The following is a 22,408-nucleotide window of genomic DNA, read 5'->3' as shown; positions in this document are numbered from 1 at the left end:
GTTGTCCAAGCTTCCCGTTTCCCACTTCAGCTATCCCAGCACCTTCGCCATTCACCGCCCCCTCCCATCAGATCTCTACCGGGTGGAAGTGTCTTCTGCCTGGTTCAGCCTGATCCACTTGTCTGCGCCACCACACCCCACACGGCTGCCGCTCCAACTCTGCTCTCTCTAGCCCCAGCCAGACCACAGAGACACCACACACCATGAGCAGGTTGGACGCAGTTTCTTTATACAAAGGTACTCAACACTACGGACCCACCAGCATGCTGCTGCGGTTCACAATGGCCCGCCTCACCACTCCAGGGCAGAAGGCTGGGTGGGGGGGGGGGGTGTCACCATAGGGGAGCAACACTACATGGGCCCCGGGACTGCCGAGCACACAGGCTGGGAGCTCCCGAAGGGCAGACACAGACGCACGGACACTAGAAACCAAGAGCACCACACACGAAGACAGGAAGGAAATGCAGAGCTAGAACGAACCCCGGCAGCCCCCGACCACCCCGTGCGCTCTTCTCCGGGGCGTTCTCTGGGACGCAGGAAGGCAGGTGGGAGGAGCCTGGGCCCGGAGCCAAGCAGCGCAGCTGTGCCGCTACAGAACCACGGACTTAATCACAGCGCATCCGGCCCTCTGCGTCTGTAAACTGGGGACAGTAAACTGCACTTCACAAAGTTGTCATGAGGATCGATGGGACTGAAGTAGGGCTATATATCAAAATACTCGACAGAGCCTGGCACATAGAGGTGTTCGATAAATAATTCTTTGTCAAGAAGATCTTAGCTCTGCTCAGAGAGGACCTTCTCCAGAAAGCCAAGGTGTGAGATGACTTCCCTAGAAATTCTGTCAGGGTATCAGGACCCTTGAGCACTCCTTGGAGCCTGCAGCTACTGGGGTGGCCAGGGCCCCAGAATACACCGTGCCAGGGCAGTTGAGGGGGGCAGGGGGCTGGACCCCCAAGGAGGCACCTGCAGAAGCTGGGTAGATGCCGGAGGAGTTGGGGGTTGTACCAAAATGGTTCTGTACGTAACACAGGCCGGAAGCAGGCTGGTACGGAGGCAGGCTGGGCATGTGGCCAGGAGCGCAAGCCGGCCAGGCGGCTAGTTTCTGGCCACTGGCGTGCTGCATTTGGGCGACAGGGTGGTTCGGGGACAGGTGAGGGTGGCCACTCTGCGTGGGGTAGGAGCCAGGCACGGGGTTCAGCCTGGAACGGAAAAAGAGAGAAGATGGTCATCAGCTCGTAATGCCCAGGCCCCCAGCTGTCGTTGGACATGAGAAAGGCTCGGGGTCACTGGACTGCTTTGTGAGACAACCGGCTTTGCACATTTTCTGTAACCAGCTCCAAGCACAAAGTGAGGAGATGGGTTAAGCTCAACTGGTCGGAAAACATGCCCGAGAGAGGAGGGCCCACTCACGGTCCCGCGGCAAGCCTGTAGGATGAAGGGACACGGGGCTTGTGACTAAGGCTACCTGAGGTGTAACTGCTCGCTGCAGTTTGCCCCCCAGGTGGAGCTGGGGCCGGACTGCAGCCGTCACCCCGTCTCTGGCGGGTTCAGCGATGCCACCCAAAGAGAATGGACCAACTTCTGTGGGAGGGAGGGCAGGCGCGCTCGAATGGGGTAACACAGGGCTTGGGCTCAGGCTTTGTCTGCTGTGAGTGAAGCCTCCCAGCTCAAAGTCCTGACCCGCGGGCACCGACGAGCCAGATGTGCAGAGCTGCGCGTCTGGAGATGAAAGACCGCCCCCCCCCGCCCACCAGACACGTGTGGCTGGGACCACAAATGGAGACACAAGCCAAGGGTTTTATCCTCTGAACTTCTGCGCAGAGTTTCAAATATGGACAAAGACTGCCAATACCACTGACGTTTGTGTTGGGTAACTTTCAGTTCAAACCTGACCTGACAAATCAGCTGCTTAAGAGGGCGCCTGGGTGGCTCAGTCAGGTGAGCATCTGACTCTCGGTTTCGACTCAGGTCATGATCTCAGGGTCATGAGATCGAGCCCTGTGTCAGGCTTCACACTCAGCGGGGAGTGTGCGTGGGATTCTCTCTCCCTCTGCCTCTCTCCCCACCCCTCTCTAAAATACATAAATAAATCGTAAAAAACCCACAACAACATCAAATCAGCTGCTTAAGTACAGGAACAAAGCACTTCACATTAACATCTCACTTCTGGGATTCTGGAAAATGCAGAGAATCTGGACTCCCAGAAGCTAGCCAAGAGCCTCCAGGAGGCAAGTGTGTCCAGACCGCTTGCAGTGTAACTGCCAAAACAAACATGCATGTTGTAACCCCTGTGTCCCCGTGTTGGGCCAGCTGAGACACCATGTTCTGTTCTGGGGCCAGGATAATGAGGGATCGTATACCATGCCATGTGAGGGACACGGAAGGACCTGAGGGTGAGATGAAATCAGACCTGCCACCAAAGTGTCCCAGGTACAGCGAGGCAGCTGCCATTCCAAGGGGAAGAACTTTCTCAGCACGGGCTGCCTTGGAGATGAGCCCCCAGCCAGGGGAAGGGGTGGAAGCTGAGGTCAGGTCTGAGAGGGGGCTCTATCACAGGGTGCGAGTTTGTACCTCAGGACCCCTGAAATCCCCTCTCGAGTCTATGAGAACAACAATTAAAAGCCTAAAAGCCTCAATACACCTAACTAAATTTCAATAGTCTCCCACATATTTAGACCCCAGGGATCACTTGCCTGAAATTAGGTGAGTGCATTTCTGGTTTTCCCAGTACCCTCCAACACCCCTGCCTCCGATGACCCCCCACCTTTAAAGACAGCTTCCAGTTCACCGAAACCCTCATCCAGGCAGCATGGAGCGCAGACTATTCCACAGCTGGCTGAAGGTAGAAAAGGGCCGCCCGCATGGCAACTGAACTTCACACGAGTCCTTTCTTTTGGGGGGACTACTGAAAATCTCCTACGTGGTGAAGTCTCAGAATGGATGCACCCAGGGAAGGACACAAGAGGCCGGCAGTGGGAAACAGTGGAAAGGGGGTGAACAGGACCTGGAAGAAGAGACCCTAGTTCTAGACGGGGCTCTCCTGCCTCTGTGCTACCCAAAGAGACTCCTGTCCTTAGGACAGAATGAGGCTACATGAGCTTGGGTGGCTGGCCTACCATCTTCCATGGAGTTAGCGAGTCCAGCACCTTCTCTTGCTGGGTGGACAAGAAAACACTACCTCTCAGGTCCTGCACTGTCTCACGTCCAAGGCACCTAGTCAGCCATGCGGACTGTCTGCTTCTCACCAGGGCTCCACGCCAGAGCCCAGGGGGGCCTGCACAGGGTGCCTGGCAGCACTGAGGACTGGTAACAACACTGGATGGGGCCGCTCCCTCCCGCGGTCCATCCCAAGTCACTCAAGGGGTATACGCGAGCACTTCAAATACCTTCCCTCCCCCCTTTCGGCTCAGTCCCTACTTCAGCCGCAGCTGGGCAGGATCTAGGACGCTCGGAAGACCTCTGTGCGGAGACATTCTGGGCCTGGGGCCGTCCACACGCTATTCCTTTTTCCCATGATACTGAACCAGGTGACTGGTTCTCTCTCTACAGGCCCTGGAACTGCTTCAAGAACAAGTGTTGAGAGTTCTGTAACTTACTTCCGGCTGTGGGCTGCCCTTCTTTCGGCTGAAGAGCCCGAGATGTACTTGAACACCGAAATCCTCCTCATCAGGCTGAAGGGGAACTTCTGGTCGAGCTTCAGCGCCACTCGCTCTGACAGGTCGATGGAATAGCAGTAGGTGAGGCCATCTGAAGTTGGCGTATTAAGTAAAACTGGAGGCAGCTCAAGGGAGGAGGGCCGCACACTTCCCCGCAGAACACACGTTCCCCCGTTTATTCCACAGGGAGACTGGCACGTGCTCGGCCGTAAGCTGAAGCTCAGGGGAAACCGAGGGCTGAGTTTCTACCCCCTGCACCTCAGAGGAAACACGGCCCAGCAGTCGAGGAGGGCAGACGACACCTCGCCTGCCCCGTGCCGACCCGTCCCATGCCAACTGCTGCAATCAGTCCCACCAGCACACGCTTGTCTCTGCAGCGGGACGAGACAGGAGGTTGTCTTGATACCCTCTGCGGGGACTGACACCTACTTGTCTGTTTGTCCCCAAGTACTGTGGGCCTCTTTGGCAGCACTTGCCCACATGGTCACCACCCCAAGTGATCTGAGGGGACTCTGGTCAACTGAGCTCTGTCAACCCACCGCTGCCTACGCAGCCGTAAAGATTCACCTATCGTTCATCCATCCGTCCATCCGTCCATCCGTCCATTCCTTCGACAAATGCTTACTGAACACCTGTGATACACCAGGAACCAAGGAACGAGTGCCAGACAAGGAGTAAGTAACTGGGGTAAAGGAAGTGGTGATAAGCAAAAGCTTATCTCTGGAAGACCAGGCTGAGGACTCTCACCTCGTGCAGGGAGACCGAGAAGGCTTTCCCTAGGAAGTGAGGTACATGCTGAACCCTAAACTGTGAGCAGCAGCAGCTGGAAGAGGGTGGTGGTGGAGAGAAGATTGTAAGGAAGCCCCAGGAGCGGAAGCCCCAGGAGCTGTTCCTTGAGGCAGGGTTCACTGGAATGCTACTGGCAATCAGAGCAAGACAAGTCTTGCTGGGCTGGACTGTTCCACTCATTACCGGACATTTGGCATCCCCAGGACCGGCCACCAAGTGCAGTAGCGCCTGGTCACTGTGATAACCAAAAATGCCCCTGCTTGCTTCTGTGTTCTTTCAGGGAGGGCCTATTATTCCCAAAGACTGATGTCCAATGATAACCAGTGCTGTGAGGGTCAAAAGTTGTCCTGGCTGATGACTTCAGAACGCTCTTAGCAATCCGTTCTGCTTCTGACTCTGATGAAGTCATGGTACCAGACTAGTCCTCCCACCACAGATAACTGTAGGCTGGGATACAATATTTCACACCACTGTCTTCAGACTTTGGACAGCAAACCCCGTGCGCCAGGCTACGATACCGAAGACAAGGGAAACAAATGCAGTGAGCCTCAAGACTGAGCTGGCTTTCGGCCTGGAGGCACTTTCCAAACTACAGCATGGAAAGGGGAATCCAAGCAGAGTACGGCATATTTTGCTGAGCTGGAGGAGACAGAGAAAGAGTCCAGAGAAGAAAAAGTGCCTGGGATTTCCAGGTCAGAGTAACGGAGAGGAGGGAGCTGAGCAGGGAAGGAGCTCCAGAAACATACTTGAGTCTTTAGCTGAATACCAGCATGCACACACATGGGGAGAGACTCCTCATGCCAGGCAAAGAGCAGCTGCCGAGCTCTTGAGGGAACGACTATCCTGGCGCTCACGCAGGGCAGGGACATGCTCGAGTTCTAACCAGACAGGGTGAAGAGACCTCAGTGAACACCCAAGCCATTCAGAGGAGACCTCCCAAAAGGTAATGCCTTGACAAGTAAATTAACTGCCGTCACACACACAAAATCAATACTTGTTAAAAAACAAAGAAACAAACAAAAAACCCAGCCCAACTCAGCCCTAGATAACACAGCATTTGCAGTGTCTAATGTAAACTAAAAAATTACGAGACACGTGAAGAAGAAAACGGGTCCATATTCAGCAGGAAAATCAGTCAAAAACAGATCCAGAAACGACAGAGAAGATGGTATTGACAGATAAGTATCTTAAAACAGCTACTACAGATATGTAAGTATGTGAAAGGTTTAGAGGAAAACACAAACACAATGAAGGAACAGATAAAGAATCCCAATATAGAAGTGAAAACTACAAAAAAAAATAGAACCTCTTGAGCTGAAATCTACAACATGAGAAATAAAAAACGAAGGGGATGGGTTTAAGAGCCAAGTATGCACTGAAGAAGAAGAGAGCACTGAACTTGAAGGCAAAATGCAACAGAAACTATCCAAACTGAAATGGAGAGTGGAAAAAGCTGAAGCATTTCAGAATAAACCAAGCCTCAGGCCCCAGTGAACAATACTAAGTGGTCTAACACATGTGTAATTGGTACCCTAGAAGGAGAGGAGAAAATAGGATAGAAAAAAAAAAAAAAACCTTGGGGGGCGCCTGGGTGGCACAGCGGTTAAGCGTCTGCCTTCGGCTCAGGGCGTGATCCCGGCGTTATGGGATCGAGTTCCACATCAGGCTCCTCCGCTGTGAGCCTGCTTCTTCCTCTCCCACTCCCCCTGCTTGTGTTCCCTCTCTCGCTGGCTGTCTCTATCTCTCTCATATAAATAAATAAAATCTTTAAAAAAAAAAAAAAAAAAAAAACAACCTTGGGAGACATGGCGATGCTATTTTTTTTTAGACTTGATGAAAACTCTAAACTCACAGATCTAAGATCCAATGATCAAGTCCAAGCAAGATCAACTCAAAGAAAATCACCACAAAGGCACATGATAATTAAATAGCTGAAACCCAACTATAAAAAATTGTGAAAGGAGCCAGAGGAAAACAATGAATTATATAAGGAAAACAGTAAGAATGATTACTGATGTCTCAGGAGAAAACAATACAAACCAGAAGTAATGCAATGACATCTTTAAAAGTGAAAGATCAGAGAAGGCCAGAATTCTGTATTTAGTGAAATAAAGGCATTTTCAAGAACCAAAGTCAAGAAAATTTGTCACCAGAGTACCCACTGTACAAGAAATGTTAAGGGATGTTCTTCAGACAAGAGGAAAATGATACCCAATGGAAACTTGGATCCACACAAAAGAATGAAGAGAATCAGAGGGGTGCCTGGGTGGCTCAGTCAGTTAAGCGCCTACCTTTGGCTCAGGTCATGATCTCAAGGTCCTGGGACAGAGCTCTGCATCAGGCTCCCTGCTCAACAGGGATTGTGCTTCTGCCTCTGCCCCTCCCCCCACTTGTCCTCTCTTTCTTGCTCTGTCTCAAATAAATAAAATCTTAAAAAAAAAAAAAAGAATGAAGAGGATTAGAAATAGTAAATATGTGGGTAAATGTTGCTTTTTTTAAATTAAGAAATATATAATTGACTGTTTAAACAAAAGTAATAGTAATGAACTGTGCAGTTTATAACACCTATGACAGCAATAGAAATAAAATGTAGGACAACAATAACATAAAGGATGGAAAGAAGAAAAAGAGAAATACAATTCTGTAAGATTCTTAAATTATATACTAAGTGGTATATTATTCTATTATCCGAAAGTAGTCTGTGATAAACTAAAAATATATATTGTAAACTCTAGAGCAACCACTAAAAAAAAAAAGACAAAGAGGTATAGTTAATAGCAAACAGAGCAAACCCAAAAGAACCTATCTTTAAAAAAATGAAATACTGAAGGGACACCTGGGTGGCTCAGTCCATTCAGTGTCCGACTCTTGGCTTTGGCTCAGGTCTGATCTCAGGGTGGTGAGATCACGCCCCGTGTCGGGCTCCATCCTCAGTGCAGTCTGCTTGAGTTTCTCTCTCCCTCTCCCTCTGTGCCCACCCCACCTCAAATAAATAAACAAATCTTAAAAAAATACTAAAAATATACTCAACTGAAGTCAGGAAAAGAGGAAAAAAAGGAACAAAGAACATTTGGGACAGAGAGAAAACAAAGAGCAAGCAGACAGACTTAACCTCAATCATATCAATAATTATATTAAATATACATGAGCTAAACATGTCATTTAAAAGGCAGAGATGGTCAGACTGGAGAACCAAATACATGCTCTCTATAAGAAACATGTTTTATTTCCCCCTCTCTTTTTTAAGATTTTATTTATTTGTCAGAGACAGAGAGAGAGAGACAGCGAGCACAAGCAGGGGGAGCAGCAGGCAGAGGGAGAAGCAGGCTCCCTGCCAAGCCAGGAGCCCGATGTGGGACTCAATCCCAGGATCCTGGGATCACGACCTGAGCCAAAGGCAGACACTTAACCAACTGAGCCACCCAAGTGTCCCAAGAAACGTGTTTTAAATATAAGGACACAAACATGTTAAAGATATAAAGATGGAAAAATAGGTACTATGTAAATCCTAATTTTAAGAAAGCTGAAATAACTACATAGTAATATCAGACAACAAAGACTTTAGAGCAAGGAATATTACCAGAGATTAAAATGGTTCATTTTACAATGATAAAAGGTGAGTTCATTAAGATGACCTAACAATCCTAAATCTGTGTGAATCCAATAATAGAGCTTCAAAAGGGGCGCCTGGGTGGCTCAGTTGTTAAGTGTCTGCCTTTGGCTCAGGGCGTGATCCCAGCATTCTGGGATCGAGCCCCACATCAGGCTCCATGCTCCGCTATGAGCCTGCTTCTTCCTCTCCCACTCCCCATGCTTGTGTTCCCTCTTTCACTGGCTGGCTGTCAAATAAATAAATAAAATCTTAAAAAAAAAAAAAAAAAAAGAATTGAAAGGAAAAAATAGACAAATCCACAATTTTACTTGCAGATTTCAAATGTTCCTTTTCAGTAATTGACAGAACAATTTTAACTGTATAGGAGGCTAGAACAACATCAACACCTTGACCTGACATACATTGAACACTATACTCACCAACTGCAGAATGCCCATTCTTTTTAAGTACACAAAGAACATTCACCAAGATCTATCAAATGCTGGGCCAGAAAACAAATTAAAAGGACTACAATCTTAAAAAGAAAGTTCTCTGACCACATGGAAGGAAATTAGAAATCATCAACAAAGGGAAAACTGAAAAATCACCAAAAATTTAGAAATTAAGAAACTCATCTGTAAATAACCCTTGGATCAAAGAAGAAATCCCAAGAAAAATTAGAAAATACTTTTGACTAAAGTAAAAATGAAAATATAACATCAAAATGCGTGGGATGCAGCCAAAGTGTGCACATAGGGGAGTTCACAGCTTTAGATTTCGTATTAGAAAAAAAAGGTTCAACATAAATAAAATTAAAGAATAAGATAAATGAACTATGTGATCAATGTGTATTCTCATACTCTCTACCCTAATAGCTTACAGAATCAGACTGAAAGAGATTTTAGGAATGTACCTTATTCAACCTTCAACACTACCAATTCTGATACTTAAAAGAGGTAACCTACATTGGGGCGCCTGGCTGGCTCAGTCAGTAGAGTGTGCAACTCTTGATCTTGGGGCTGAGTTCAAGCCTCACGTTGGATGTAGAGATTACTTAAAAACTTTTTTTTTAATATAATAAAAAAATGGGCACCTGGGTGGCTCAGGCAGTTAAGTGTCCAACTCTTGATTTCGGCTCAGGTCATGATCTCAGGGTCATGGGATTGAGCCCCCCCGTTGGGCTCCTCGCTCAGCACAGAGTCTGCTTATCCCTCTCCCTCTGCTCCTCCCCCTGCTCTCCCTCTCTCTAAAATAAATAAATAAAATCATTAAAAAAAAAAAAAGTAACCCACACTGTATTTTAGAACTCCCCCCGCCCCACCACCCGTCACTGCCAGAATATTTATACAAGAGATATAAGGCTTATCCTAAGTTTCTAATCACCCATAAGAGCCTATCTTTAAAAAAATTTTTTTCTGACAAAAAGACTAAACCAAACCAAACCAACCTGTTTCCTCTTCCTTTCATGGAACATCTCCAGCTCATGGGTATTTCAGATTCTTCCAATGAAACCTCTTACCGTAATTAGCCAAATGTAGGTTTATGCCTCAGTTTACAAGAGAAAAAAACCCAAATCAAGAGTATTTCAAACTGGCAGTGCTAAGCTGGCGTGAGGAGATAGTAGCTATGTTGACACTTCCAGATGGGGAAATTCTGGCCTAGAGCAGGGAAGTGACCCACCCAAGACCACATGGTTTTCAAAGCAGAAGCTAAAATCTGGATTACCTGCATCTGAGCCACAGCTCTATCTACGGCCCCCCAGACACTCCAACTTGGTTCACTCTTTGGCAATTCCCTTCCAGGAAGGATACATGTTAGCCCAATTCCAAGTCCACAGACATTACTGAGGAAGGACGTCTGGGGAATGAGCCAGGAGGCACACAGCAGGAGCCATGGCACCAGCATCGAGGGCACAACCATGCCAAAGACCAGGGCCCTCCTCATCCGAGAGCGGACAGAGTTGACCCCTAGCATGGCAAAAGCCACTGGGGTGAAACCTCTGGCATCCTCCACCTCCCCCAGCTTCGACAGCGACGACACAGCTTCAAACGACAGGAAGATGATGGCGGAGAAGATGGCAAAGATCACGGTGAAGAAGCAGTGGCGGACGGTGCCCACGGTTCTCTCGAAATTGCCAGCAAAGCGCCAGATGATGATAGCACCGCAGAGCAGGGAGACCGGATTCTCATAGACAAAGATGTACGTCACCAGCCTGTAAACTGCAGAGGGAGCAGGGTTAGAGGCTTGGTATTGGGGGGCTCTACGGAGGGCGAACCAGGTTACAACCCACCTCGGAAAGGGGGAGTAGCTGGCTGTCGATGCCAGCGCAAATCACCCAGGAGCCACGACAGGCAGGGGGGAGGCAACAGTGAGGGACCCAAGACTCAAAGTAGAGCTGTGAACATCCAATCCTTGCTCTTTCCCGGACCTGGAGCAAGTCTGTGACTAGCTTCCACGTGGGAAAAAAAAAATAACACTTTTTAGCATGGGATGGTCTTTGAATTTGTAATGTGCTTTAGCACCCTTTTTTTTTTTTTTTTTAAGGTTTGAAATACTGACCTATCTCACCGGGCAGTGTGAGGGTTAATTAATTGTAACAGCTTCAGGGTGGATTGAGTGGGTGTCATTTAAACCTTTGTGCCAGTCTCCTCGGCTGTAATTCTGACCTCTCCTTCCATAGTGGCTGTTCAGAGGAAGAAAAAAGGGACCATGAATTATTTTGTACCTAAAAAGATTATAAAACTATCACTAATAATATAGAGAACTCAGAAGTCTTCCTTGAAAGCGCTTATCCAATCTTACGGGTAGAGGAATGCTTGATATGCAGTAAGAAGACAGCAAAGAACCTCACTCCTGTTTTTCTAAAAGCAGTTATCTCTTACGTACTTTTATTGTTCCCGTAGGCCAAAACACTAAAATGAAGGAGGGGACTGGTGCAGTGGCAGTAATATTGAGACCTGGAGGCCGAAAGGCTAGCACTGGAATCTTGGCTCAGGCTGAGCTCAGTCCAGTCATGGGCCAGCCAGCCTTGGCTTCTTCGTTGTAAATTAACAGGATCACACCTGAGGCCTTCAAAGGTCTCTTACGTGTCAAATACTCACATGCCCATGAACCCCACACTCAGGGAAGCTGTGAACTAAAGGCGGGAAACGGAAGCTCAGTTGACACTGATATTTTGCATTTGTCTACAAGGATGTGCTTGCTTTTTTTCTAGGTTGGGGGGAATAGTTTGAGCAGGGAGGCAGGCTACGAACCTTATACCTCAGGCCATCTCTGTAAGGCTGCATCATCTCAAGAGTACTCGTTATTTGCTGGAATCACTCCAAGTACAAACTGAAATTCCCAGTATAAATGTAAAGATTCTCGAAGCAACTCTATACGGTTTGGGTATTAGACACCTCCAAGGCTCCAGTTCCAAAACATCACACAGTAAAAAAACCTGTTGCTGTCTCAATTGCGTGACTTGATAGCTCTGCAACTCCCCCACGTTAAAGCTTGTTTCACCTAAATAACGGGGAATAATAAAGCCTACGTCATGGGATCGAGATTAATGCTCGTGAGTGCGCTTTGCGAAACAACAAAAGCTGTACAATTTTCCCATTTTCCTGCCCAGAAAAAAAGAGAGAAGAGACAGAGACTAGGAATGTCTCTCATGAGCAGATGTTTATATTGAATCGATATGCAAAATTTCTCAGCCGTAGATTACACAAACACCTTTCCCAAGGCACAAGATGACGCCTCCCCCCAGGCGTTGGGAATCGGAGTCAGGCTGAGATGCATATGGGGAAGCAGAAGAAATTCTAAACCCCAAAGAGGCCAGGACGCTTCTAGGGGTAGCCACAGATGATGCTCAAGTGTCTTGATGAAGGAGAGAGAAACATTCTTCCCAGGGGTCGGGGGTCGTGGGCGGGGGGCTTAGGCCCTTCAGCAGACGTCGGTGTATATGTGACGGGGAGAGGGAGAGGAAAAATCCTTCTCGGGGAGCGAGCATGGGTGAACGAAGCCGGTTTGCTAGCGAATGGATGCGGGGCCTTGACCAGACGGGTGGCGCCGGGAAAGGGGACGAATTCGGGTAGGGAAGGATTATAGTGATGGCGAAGATGGAACTCTGGAGGGACAAAGACGCGGGATATGGGGCTGGTCCTCTGGGCGGGCAGAGCGATGGTGCGGGCGGAGTGGCTGGAGGGGAGGCCCGAAGGCGCGGGCCCGGGGAGGCCGGAGCCCAGGGAGGCCGGAGCCCAGGACCTGGCGAGGTGGGAGGAAGAGGGCTGGCCCCGCGGCCCGGCCCCGCCCCTGCTCACCTTGCCAGTTGCGCAGGGCCTCGGACCGCAGCGAGAGGCCCGAGGGCGCCAGAGGCTGCTGCAGCAGGAACAGGCGGGGCCCGGACACTAGCAGCGAGAGCAGTGCGGTGAAGAAGGTGGCGGATGGCACCTCGGGACACAGGGACCAGCTCCGACAACCGGGACCCGAGGCCGCCATGGCCGCCATTGCTACCGCGCCCCGCCTCGGCGCCGGCTGGTCCTCGGCTCCTTCCGCCTCCCTGCGGCTGTCTCCCCTGGCAACAGCGGCGGAGGCGGCCGGAAGCCCCGCCTCCCCGAGGCCCTGCCCCGCGCCGAGCTGCCCAATCTGGTCGCGCCGGCCCACCTTCCTCGCGCGCTGGCAGCGGGAGTCGAAGCAGCGCCCTCTGGCGTGCAACGCTGGAGCCTCGCACGGTTACCGCGCTCGGACCTCTTGGGGGGGCGGGTTTAGATTTCATCACCTCTTCTCCAGATACCGAAAGACTACTGCGTCTTGCGGTTTACAGAGCCCTTTTACACGCACGCACACGCACCTGCCTTAATTTGTGCTTATCCCCATTACACCGATGAGGAAGCTGAGGTCTGGGGAGAACCCTGGGTAATTCAGTTGAATGGCAAAGACAGAATTCGAACTCCCATCCTCCTTTGCTCTCTGTGCTGGACATTCATATCCATTCTCCGGCCCTACTCTGCCCACTGTGTAGTTCTGGCAGAGTCTGTGTTCCCATGGACCTCAGGGAGGGAACCTGAGATTCTTTCTATCCTCTGTGCTCAGAACTAAAATATATGATTTTCCAGATGTAAATGTAAAGCAACGGGACACATTTAAATGAAGACTGGGTATTTTTAAACTCATGCTGCTCGTGGTGCAGCAGTGGGCATAAAACACTCAACAGGAAGCAAAATATGAGTCAGGAGTGTGGCGGAGCTGCTAAAATCGGAAAAGGGGAATTTGGGTTGCTGAAACCAGGTCCAGGCCCTGGAAAGAGGAAGGGGGTGGTGGTCCCAGCTCCTCTGTGCCAGTCCCACAGTTCCAGGAGTTCTGGAACCACTTCTAGATACACACTCTGGAAAAGGATGTAGAAAATTAGAGTTTGGGGATGCCTGGATGGCTCAGTCAGTTAAGCATCTGCCTTCAGCTCAGGTCATGATCCCAGGGTCCTGGGATCAAGGCCTGCCTTGGGCTCCTTGCTCAGCAGGTAGTCTGTTTCTCTCTCTGCCTGCCACTCCCCCTGCTTGTGCTGTCTCTCTCTGACAAATAAATAAATAAAATCTTAAACAAAAAAAAAAAAAGAGAGAAAGAAAGAAAGAGAAAGGAAGAAAGAAAAAGAAAGAAAGAAAGAAAGAAAAGAAAAAGAGAAAGAAAATTAGAGTTTGTTTAACAAAAGGAGTCTGGATTGGGAAGGAAGGGGGAGGGGAAACTTCAAATCGTATCTGATAAGGAACAATTACTTAAAAGAACCAGAGAGACTTCTTTGGAGAAGCTTCAGGGGTCCTGACCACTGGCTGTGAACTATATGAAGAGTTTTCCCGAGGGTGAGGGGGTAGATTTATCCTGTGTCACTCCAGAGGGGAGCGCTGAGAGAGAAAGGTGGAAAAGACGGAGAGACCACATGACATAAGGAAGCCCTTTCTGACAGTTTGGGTTGTCTATCTATGGAATGAGCTGCCTTGCTCACTAGTGAGCTCCCCATCACTAGTAGTGTGCAAGCAGAGGCCATGTGGTGACCTGATGAGAATACTGAAGATATTTTGAAGCATCAGGTTGGAGGTGGAAGTAGATGGCTTTTAAAATCCCTTTGGAGACTCCAGTTCTAAGTCTACATAAACAAACAAACACCTATGGAGGGTTGATACAGTTGCCACTTACCAGGGGGTCCAGGATAATTGCATTTGGTCTCCCGGCAGAATGAGAATTGTAGTGATTTCACATATCCTACGGTCAAGAGAGACTCCAGCAGTCTCCTATCTCTCTGACTCTGCCTCCTTCTCATTTTTTCCTAATTATGCCTCCAGAAAATCCCAAGACCTTCTGTTAAGCTCAGGGGATAGAGAACTGGCCTGAGCAAAGCAGAACTTTTTTTAGCAGGCAGGCTCGGGAATGGGCATCGAGCGACTGTGAATCATTTGTGTTCTATCCACTTTGCCTAAGAGACTTCCAGGCCTCAGATGGGCTACCGAGGGACGTCTCTATTTATTCTTCCATCAGGCATCCTCTTCGTACTTGGAGCGTCTGGTTCTCCAGGTGGCGAACTTCGAGGCTTTGGGACAGAAAACACACACACCAGTGTGGATGTTTTTAGATCAAATCCATGAGCAAATGCTGTTGCCTCTACTTCTCACACACTCCCTACCTGGCAGCAAGGGTGGTTTTTTTTTGTTTTGGGGGGTTTTTTAGATTTATTATTTATGTATTTGAGGGAGAGAGAGAGAGAGCAAGAATGAGCAGGGGGAGGAGTAGACGGAGAGAATCTTCAAGCAGACTCCCTGGAAAGCGTGGAGCCTGATGTGGGGCGTGATCTCATGACCTGAGCCAAAACGAAGAGTCAGATGCTTAACTGACTGAGCCACCCAGGTGACCCTGGGGGGTGGTTTTTTAAAATCTTTTTTTTCTTTTTTTAAGATTTTATTTATTTATTTGACAGAGATAGACAGCCAGCGAGAGAGAACACAAGCAGGGGAAGTGGGAGAGGAAGAAGCAGGCTCCCAGCGGAGGAGCCTGATGTGGGGCTCGATCCTGGAACGCCGGGATCACGCCCCGAGCCAAAGGCAGACGCCCAACGACTGCGCCACCCAGGCGCCCCTGGGGGGTGGTTTTTTAAAAAAGTGAATCACAAGACACCCGGGTGGCTCAGTCAGTTAAGCGTCTGCCTTCGGCTCAGATCATGATCCCAGGGTCCTGGGATCGAGCTCCTCATTGGGCTCCCTGCTCAGTGGGGAGTCTGCTTCTCCCTCTCCCTCTCCTTCTGCGTGCGCTCCTCCCTTCAAATAAATAAATAAATCTTAAAAACAACAACCACCACCACAACAACAACTCAGAATGACCTAGGTGCATCCCATGTGTCCTGTCCCCTGCAAATCTTCCTCAGTCCATCTTCTACCAGCTTCCATTCCCTGGGGGAGGACAGCAAAATGGCCCCCAAAGGTGTTCATGTCCTAATCCCCAAATCCTATGTATATGTCACCCTATGTAGCAAGAGGGACTTTGCAGCTGTGATTAAGTTAGGAATTTTGAGATTATCCTGAGCCGATGGAATCATGAGGGTCCTTTTAAGGAGGCAGGAGGGACAGAGACAGAGTCGAAGCTCTGTGCTTTGAAGACGGAGCCAGGGGCGGCCAGCTAAGGAATGAGGCAATCTCTAGAAGCTGGGAAACACAAGGAAATTGATCTTCCCCCAGAGTCTCCAGGACAGCTCTGTCGACACCCTCATTTCAGTCCCATAAAATCCATTTCGAACTCTGAACCCCAGAACTGCTAAGATTACAGATTTGTGGGGTTTCTTTCTGATTGTAAAATTGTGGTAAAATACACACAACATTTACCCTCTTAACCGTTTCTACGTGTACAGTTCAGTGGTGTTAAGCACACTCGCTCTTACGAGACTGCGAGCTCCCCGAGGGCAGACACCTGCTCTAGAGCCTGGGACGTAGTCGGCACTCAGAAATACTTGCCAGTCCCTCCTCTCCACAGCTGGGGTCTTCGTGCGGGGAAGAAAAGGTTGTTGGAGGAGCTGAGAAACAAGCACGCGATGCCTCGCTTGGCACAGCCGAGACAGCTCTGCGACCAGGGCTAACCACCCATCTTGCGGGTCGGGGTGCTCCTGGATTTGTCCCCCATCCCAGGGCACGTCGGCAGAAGGCACAGAATGACTGCAGGGCTCTCCGGGGCTGGGGGTGGGGTGGGGTTGGGGACTGCACCAGCGGTGCGGGACATCAGGTCCCTGGATGGGCGGCGGGGGGGGGGGGGGAACCCCGCAAGGGGTCCTAGCCTCTCGGCCCGAGCACACTGAGCAGCACGGCTCCTTGTCAACCCGCACTGGCCCCTCTTGCGTCGGCAGCTGCGGGAGGATGACAGCAGTGCAGAGCGGCCAGGACCGCCAGTTGCCCCACCGCGGCTTCATTTAGCCGCCCTGGAGCCTCCAAGCCACGTCCTTACTGCCCCCTGGTGGACAGCTCGGGGCAGGGTTTCCGCCCTATGTTGGAGAAGGCCTCCTTCCCAAAGCAGAATACTGCCCTCTGCTGGCCATCTCGGGAAGCGGCTCACTTGGAGCCAGATAGTTTAATCTGGGGGGACAGTTGAGTAGCTCCCTTAGGTCCCAGCACTTGGATGGCGACACTCCAAGGTAAGGCAACTGCAGCCTCCCCTGGCATTCACTTGCCACACCATCTCTCTCCAGTTCTCTTGTTCCACACTCCGAGGATGGGGGCGACCCCCAGCAAGCCTGGTGCCTAAACACACATCCCCCCGGAGGACGGAATGCCAGGTCCCCCCACCCCTTCTGGATGGCATCGTGGTTTTTACAGTGATCCCCCCCGCACTTGGCTTCAATGCATCATGGAAAGTGAGGTAAGCAGGAGCCAAACAGTGGAAGCCCGCCCGGGCTGTGGTGAGGGCTGTGATTGCTCCCGTGACAGCCGGAAGTGTAGAGGGTTAAGCTGGGGGAGTCATGACCCATTCATGTTTTAGAAAGTATGGGGAAATAAGCACTGTCAACATTGCTGAGAGGATTGAAAATTGATACAATTTCTGTGGAAGGAAGTTTCTCAATGTCTTTCAAGATGACTAACGTGCATAGCTTTGAGCCAGCAATTCCATCTCTAGGATTTTAAGCTACAGATGTACTTGCATATGTGGAAAATGTCTTATATAAACAGCAGGTCATTGTTGTGTTGATTGCAGTCATTCAATGACCGCCCGATGTCCGTCATCGCAGGAATGATTAATGTATGTCCCTTCAAAGGAATTATGAGGAAGCCGAGGAATGCCATATCTGAGGAAGCTACATCTCAATATGGAATAATATCTAAAATATTTTGCTGAGTGGGAGAAGCAAGGTTAATAACAGTGGATATAGTTTACCACCATAAATATAAAGATGTGGGGGAGATAAACATTCATTTTTATGATGTTAAATGACCCTGCAGTTTCAAACTCCCCGGGGTCGCTGGGGGACCCCACTGAGATTGCATTATACCCTAATTTCCCACCACAGTCCACTTCCTTCCCTTCTCTAGGTGCTGATCCCAAGAGTGCTCCCCCAATAAGTACTAACTTCTATCTCAGAGCGTGCTTCCTGGAGAGCCCAAGCTGCAACAGCACAAGTTTAATTTTACTGGAAGTCACCAGTTTTCCAAACTGGTTCTGCTATCTTATACTCCCACCAGTAAAATAAGTAAAGTTTCTGTTGCTTCCCGTCTTCGTCAATACGGATGTGTGCTCCTTTCGGTTTGAATTTGCCTCTCCAGGATGGCGGATGGTAGTGAGCACCTTCTCAAGAGCTTGTTGGCCATTCTGTGAAATGCCTGAATACAAATAAAATATTAAAAAGGGAAAGAGATGACTCTGGCTGCTGTGTGGAAGGGGCAAGAATAGGGGCGCCTGGGTGGCACAGCGGTTAAGCGTCTGCCTTCGGCTCAGGGCGTGATCCCAGCATTCTGGGATCAAGCCCCACATCAGGCTCCTCCGCTATGAGCCTGCTTCTTCCTCTCCCACTCCCCCCGCTTGTGTTCCCTCTCTCGCTGGCTGTCTCTATCTCTGTCAAATAAATAAATAAAAAATCTTAAAAAAAAAAGAGTAAGAATAGGTGGTCCTATCAGTGGGTAGTACAGGGTCCTAGAGAGAGATGATGATGGCCAGACATGCATCATAGTTGCAGAGATGGAGGGGTGCAGGGTGGCTCAGTCAGTTAAGTGTCTGCCTTTGGCTCAGGTTATGATCCCAGGGTCCTGGAATCAAGCCCCGCATTGGGCTCCTTGCTCAGTGGGGATCCTGCTTCTCCCTCTCCTTCTGCTGCTTGAGGTCTCTCTCTCTCTCAATTAAATATAATCTTTTAAAAAAAATCAGAAATAGAGAGCCTATGAGATGGCTGATGGAGTGGGTATGCAGGGTAAGAAAAAGAGAGAAATCAAGGGAGGGTCTCCTTCAAGGTGCCCCTTGAAGATCTGGGGACAAGGAAAGGGAGAACAGCATTAGGGGATTGGTAGAAATCATTTTGAAGGAGAGGAAGGATCGAGAGAACCTGAAAGGGCAGAGAAGGCATTGGGAGCAGGGGAGCAGGATGGATGGAGAGCAAGCCTATACAAAGTTATAGTAATCAGAATGGTGTGGTACTGGCCTTAGGACAGCCATATGGACCAATGTAATAGGATAGAGACCCAGAAATAAACCCGCACATACATGGCCAACCGATTTTCAATAAGGGTGCCAGGACCCTTGGGTGCCTTTCCATGGAGGAAGGATAATCTTTTCAACAGATGGTGCTGGGAAAGCTGGATATCCACGTGCAAAAGCATGAAGTTGGATCCTTATCTTGTACAAAAAACCATAAACAAAAATTAACTCAAAATGGGTCAAAACCCTAAAACTCTCAACCTTTTAGAAGAAAAAATTGGGGGAACTTTATGACATTGGATTTGACAATGATTTCAAAAGTGCAGGCAATAAAAGAAAAAAGAGATCCATTGAACTTCGTCACAATAAATAAAAATAAATAAAGTGAATGATAATTAGGGGCCCCTGGGTGGCTCTGTCCGGTTAAGCGCCCAACTCTTGATCTCAGCTCAGGTCTTGATCTCGGGAGTCGGGAGTTCAAGCCCCAGGTTGGGCTACTCAACAAAACAAGGCAAAAAACAAAGCAAAACAAAAAACCATGTAAAGTAAATGATGATTAAATCGAAATTATTGGGGGGGGCAAGCATTAGCACCTTTAGTCCACTGCTGACAAGAGGTTCCCATTTCTCAACAACCGGCAAGCTTTCAGTTCTAGAGAGCACACAGTGACCCAGAAAGACACTTCCCAGGCTACTGCCAACTGCCAAGCTAGGTCAGTGTGCCCTGTGGCTTCCAGAGAAACAAACCCTCCGTCTGACCTGAGGAACCATCCACCAATTCTCTTCAGTACATTCTGACTCAATTTCCTGTCTCCCCAGAGTTTCTACACTGGCGTGTAAACACGTGCAAGAAATAACCTTTCACTGGGTCACTGAGATTTGCAGGTGTCTCCTTCTCACCAAGGCCCTGGAGCAAATAGATGGCACACACGTTCTAGGTGGACTTTGTGCCCTAGAGTTTGTGACGGGGCAGTGGGGAGCGGAGAGGGGTGGTTGGGGCTGCATCAGCTTGAATCAGAACACCTGAATGCAAGGGGAGAGTAAGACCGATTTTCCCAATCTGCGAGGACGAACAAACGAGTTCGTACTTGTGGAAGTTTTATGAAGTATTCTACAAAAATAATTTACTGTAATTAGTTCTTACCTCTGTGTGTCCCTCCCCAGGATCTCCAGTGCACCCGGACCCTGCATTCCCCAGGACTTAGATCTGTCTCTGCCCGGCATCCCTGCCCCAGCAATTCCCGCTGTGTTGCCCTAACTTTGGCCTCTGTTATCCCTAGAGGCTTCCCAAGTCACCACCCTGCCCTCCGCTTTTTTCCTGGAAGGGAATAGGAAGGACACAGACATTGGAGCCAAATCGATGTGGGGTGGAATCCTGTGCGGTCTGGGGATGTGGCTTAATCCTCTTAGAGTTAATGTCCTCAGCTGTAAAATGGGCAGGAAAGCTTCCCGGAAAACATCAGAAGCAGTGTATGTCAGACCTGTAGCAAAACAAGTGATCAGTAAATTATAGCTACTAGTATCCCCCCCCCCACCCCACTGGTGCCACATCGATCTTCCCAAAAAACAGGTTGGGCTCAAAATCCACCCGCGGCTGCTCAGCGGCCGGAAGTGAAGGACAAGCTCCTGGCTCGGGAAGCACGGGTCTCAAGGAGAAATCCGAGAGACGGCCCATCACGCGGGACGGCTAAGGCATCGAGACAGGCTGGGGGAATCAAGGCCGTGAGCGTGCTGGGGGGCTGATCGAGATCAACCAGCTCGGGCAGAGAGAGATTTAGGCCTTGGAGGAAAAAAAGCAAAATAAGGAGAGGAAAGGAAGCAGAACGATGATGGCCTAGTGTGCACTCTAGAGTGAGGAAAGCGGGCACGGGGAGGCAATCTGAAAAAAAAAAGACCCAACCCGGGGCATGCTACCCTGGGTTGCGACTCTGTGCCCACCGCCGGGGTTGTGCTGCTGATGGTAAATCCTGGAACTGAGGTCTGGCCTCTTCTGCCTGTCGTTTTGCTACTTGGAAGGAATCTTCCCGGTGAAGGGCAAAAGACCCCTCCTCGAGGGTCCCGCGTGGATCGGCCTGGCATTGGTCCGGGGTTCTGCAATCGCATGGGCCTGGGTTGCCATCTCCTTCCTCGGGAGGGCCGGGGAGGGGGACAGGTGTATCGAGACATTCCTGCCGTGCCCTGCAAGGTCTGGGTTTCAGGTACCATTTCAGCCCCTCTGAGCCTGTAAAATAGGCCTGATAAGTCGCTGTAAACCCATTTTTCACTGATTCTATGGTTTCCTGAGTGGCTTCCCTGGGGAGTGGAATAGGGGCAAGCGTCCACACCCACAAGGCGTTTCTTAAACACAAAGAGAAGTCTTCTATGAAATCAGCAGGTGCAAATTTGAATACCCCTTCCCCTTTGCTTGAGAAGCCAGTTCCTTCCCTTGGAGTATGTTCTCTGCAATTCCGTGGGCAGGGTCCCCTCCTACAGGCCTGCTCCAACCAGCAAAGGGGCAACTGGGCAGTAAGGTGTTAAATTCTGGGCTTCTATATCAACAAGCCCATGGTGGCTCTCTTACCAAGCTGCGGTCTCCCATGTAGCCTATATTGCTAATAAAGGGGTGATTTTAATTGTCTGTGTGTTGGCTCTGTTGTCCCGTGTCCTCATTCAGAACTCAGATGGGGAAGAGGGTTCTGTTTATTGGCCCCGTGGTAGATTGTGTTATTGTTCCAAATAGTCAGTTCTTCCCTGTGAGAAGGTTATTCCCTCCACCTCCAACAAAACCAGACTTGACCATTTACTTAACATGGCTAACAGACCATGTGAGTAGCAGTGACACGTGCCACTTCCCAGAAGAAGTCCTCAGAGCCAGTGCTCCTCCACCATTGTTTTTTGTCCTTCTCTGCCTTGTTTGTCCCAGACAGGAGCTGCTCTGCCAGCCCAGGACATGGGAGCATCGCTGGGGATGATGCTAGAATAACAGGTGAGGTAAGCAAGAAATCAACACCCCCCCTTTTTTGGTAGGCGACGGAGATTTGGAGGTGGTTGTTGTAACATCGTAGTGAATACTGACCTATACAAAAATCGGTACCTGAAGTAAGTACGACAGTTTAAACATAAGTGGCATTGGCATTTGTCATTGGCATGGTCCAGGTGGTGGACCATGAGGACACTGTCATTCAAGGTTGGGAAAGTGGCAGTCCATTTGCAATGGCAAAACCTTTGTTAAAATTATCCCCTGAGAACTTGGTAGGAAGATAATTTAGCTAATAAGGTTTTGGCTTTGGGTAAAGCAGTGGGAAAACGGAATTTTGGCAGCATGAGGTAATGTCTATTGGGTGCACTTGAAAAAAAAAAGTCTGGTGATGGGTAGTGAGGAGGGCATGTGTTGCATGGTGCACTGGGTGTTATACGCAACTAATGAAGCATCGAGCTTTACATCAGAAACCAGGGATGTACTGTATGGTAACTAACATAATATAATAAAAAAAAATTTTAAAAAGAAAGAAAAAAAAGTCATAAAGCCAACTAGATTCTTTTTAGGAAGTTGTAGTGCCAAAGAACCATTAATCTAAACTAAAAGAAACAGTGACTGTTTCAATACTTGAAATAACCTTTGGATCTCCCAACATTTTACAGGCAGGAAGCAAGCTGAGAAAGCAGCCCAGCCTTCATGGGGAACGTCTGGCCCAAAGTCTATTTCAGGTATGGCCACTGGGTATGATGGTGTAGATAGAGCCTCCCAAAGAGTGGACCCATGA

General features: G+C 49.3%; 1 protein-coding gene across 4 annotated transcripts; it reads right to left on the bottom strand.

Moving 5' to 3' along the window:
• Positions 1 to 208: 208 nt before the first annotated feature.
• RHBDD2 (rhomboid domain containing 2) lies at positions 209 to 12,591 on the bottom strand. Of its 4 annotated transcripts, none has more exons than XM_048224575.2 (6): positions 12,339 to 12,427; positions 10,597 to 10,720; positions 10,328 to 10,486; positions 9,849 to 10,256; positions 3,597 to 3,747; positions 209 to 1,199 (listed from the first exon to the last, which is right to left on the bottom strand). In XM_048224575.2, the coding sequence occupies exons 4-6, from the start codon at positions 10,009 to 10,011 to the stop codon at positions 842 to 844; spliced, it is 672 nt and encodes a 223-aa protein (XP_048080532.1). In that variant the 5' UTR covers positions 10,012 to 10,256; positions 10,328 to 10,486; positions 10,597 to 10,720; positions 12,339 to 12,427; the 3' UTR covers positions 209 to 841. The 4 variants fall into 4 exon arrangements, with proteins under 4 accessions (XP_048080532.1, XP_057171581.1, XP_048080533.1 ...); XM_057315598.1 differs by having other exon boundaries at positions 10,328 to 10,482; XM_048224576.2 differs by lacking the exon at positions 10,328 to 10,486.
• Positions 12,592 to 22,408: the final 9,817 nt, after the last annotated feature.

The sequence above is a fragment of the Ursus arctos genome, unplaced genomic scaffold, assembly GCF_023065955.2.
Source record: "Ursus arctos isolate Adak ecotype North America unplaced genomic scaffold, UrsArc2.0 scaffold_2, whole genome shotgun sequence".
Classification (NCBI taxonomy): Eukaryota; Metazoa; Chordata; class Mammalia; order Carnivora; family Ursidae; genus Ursus; species Ursus arctos.
The sequence above is the reverse complement of the archived record's forward strand: the minus strand, read 5'-3'. Positions and strand labels throughout refer to the sequence as shown.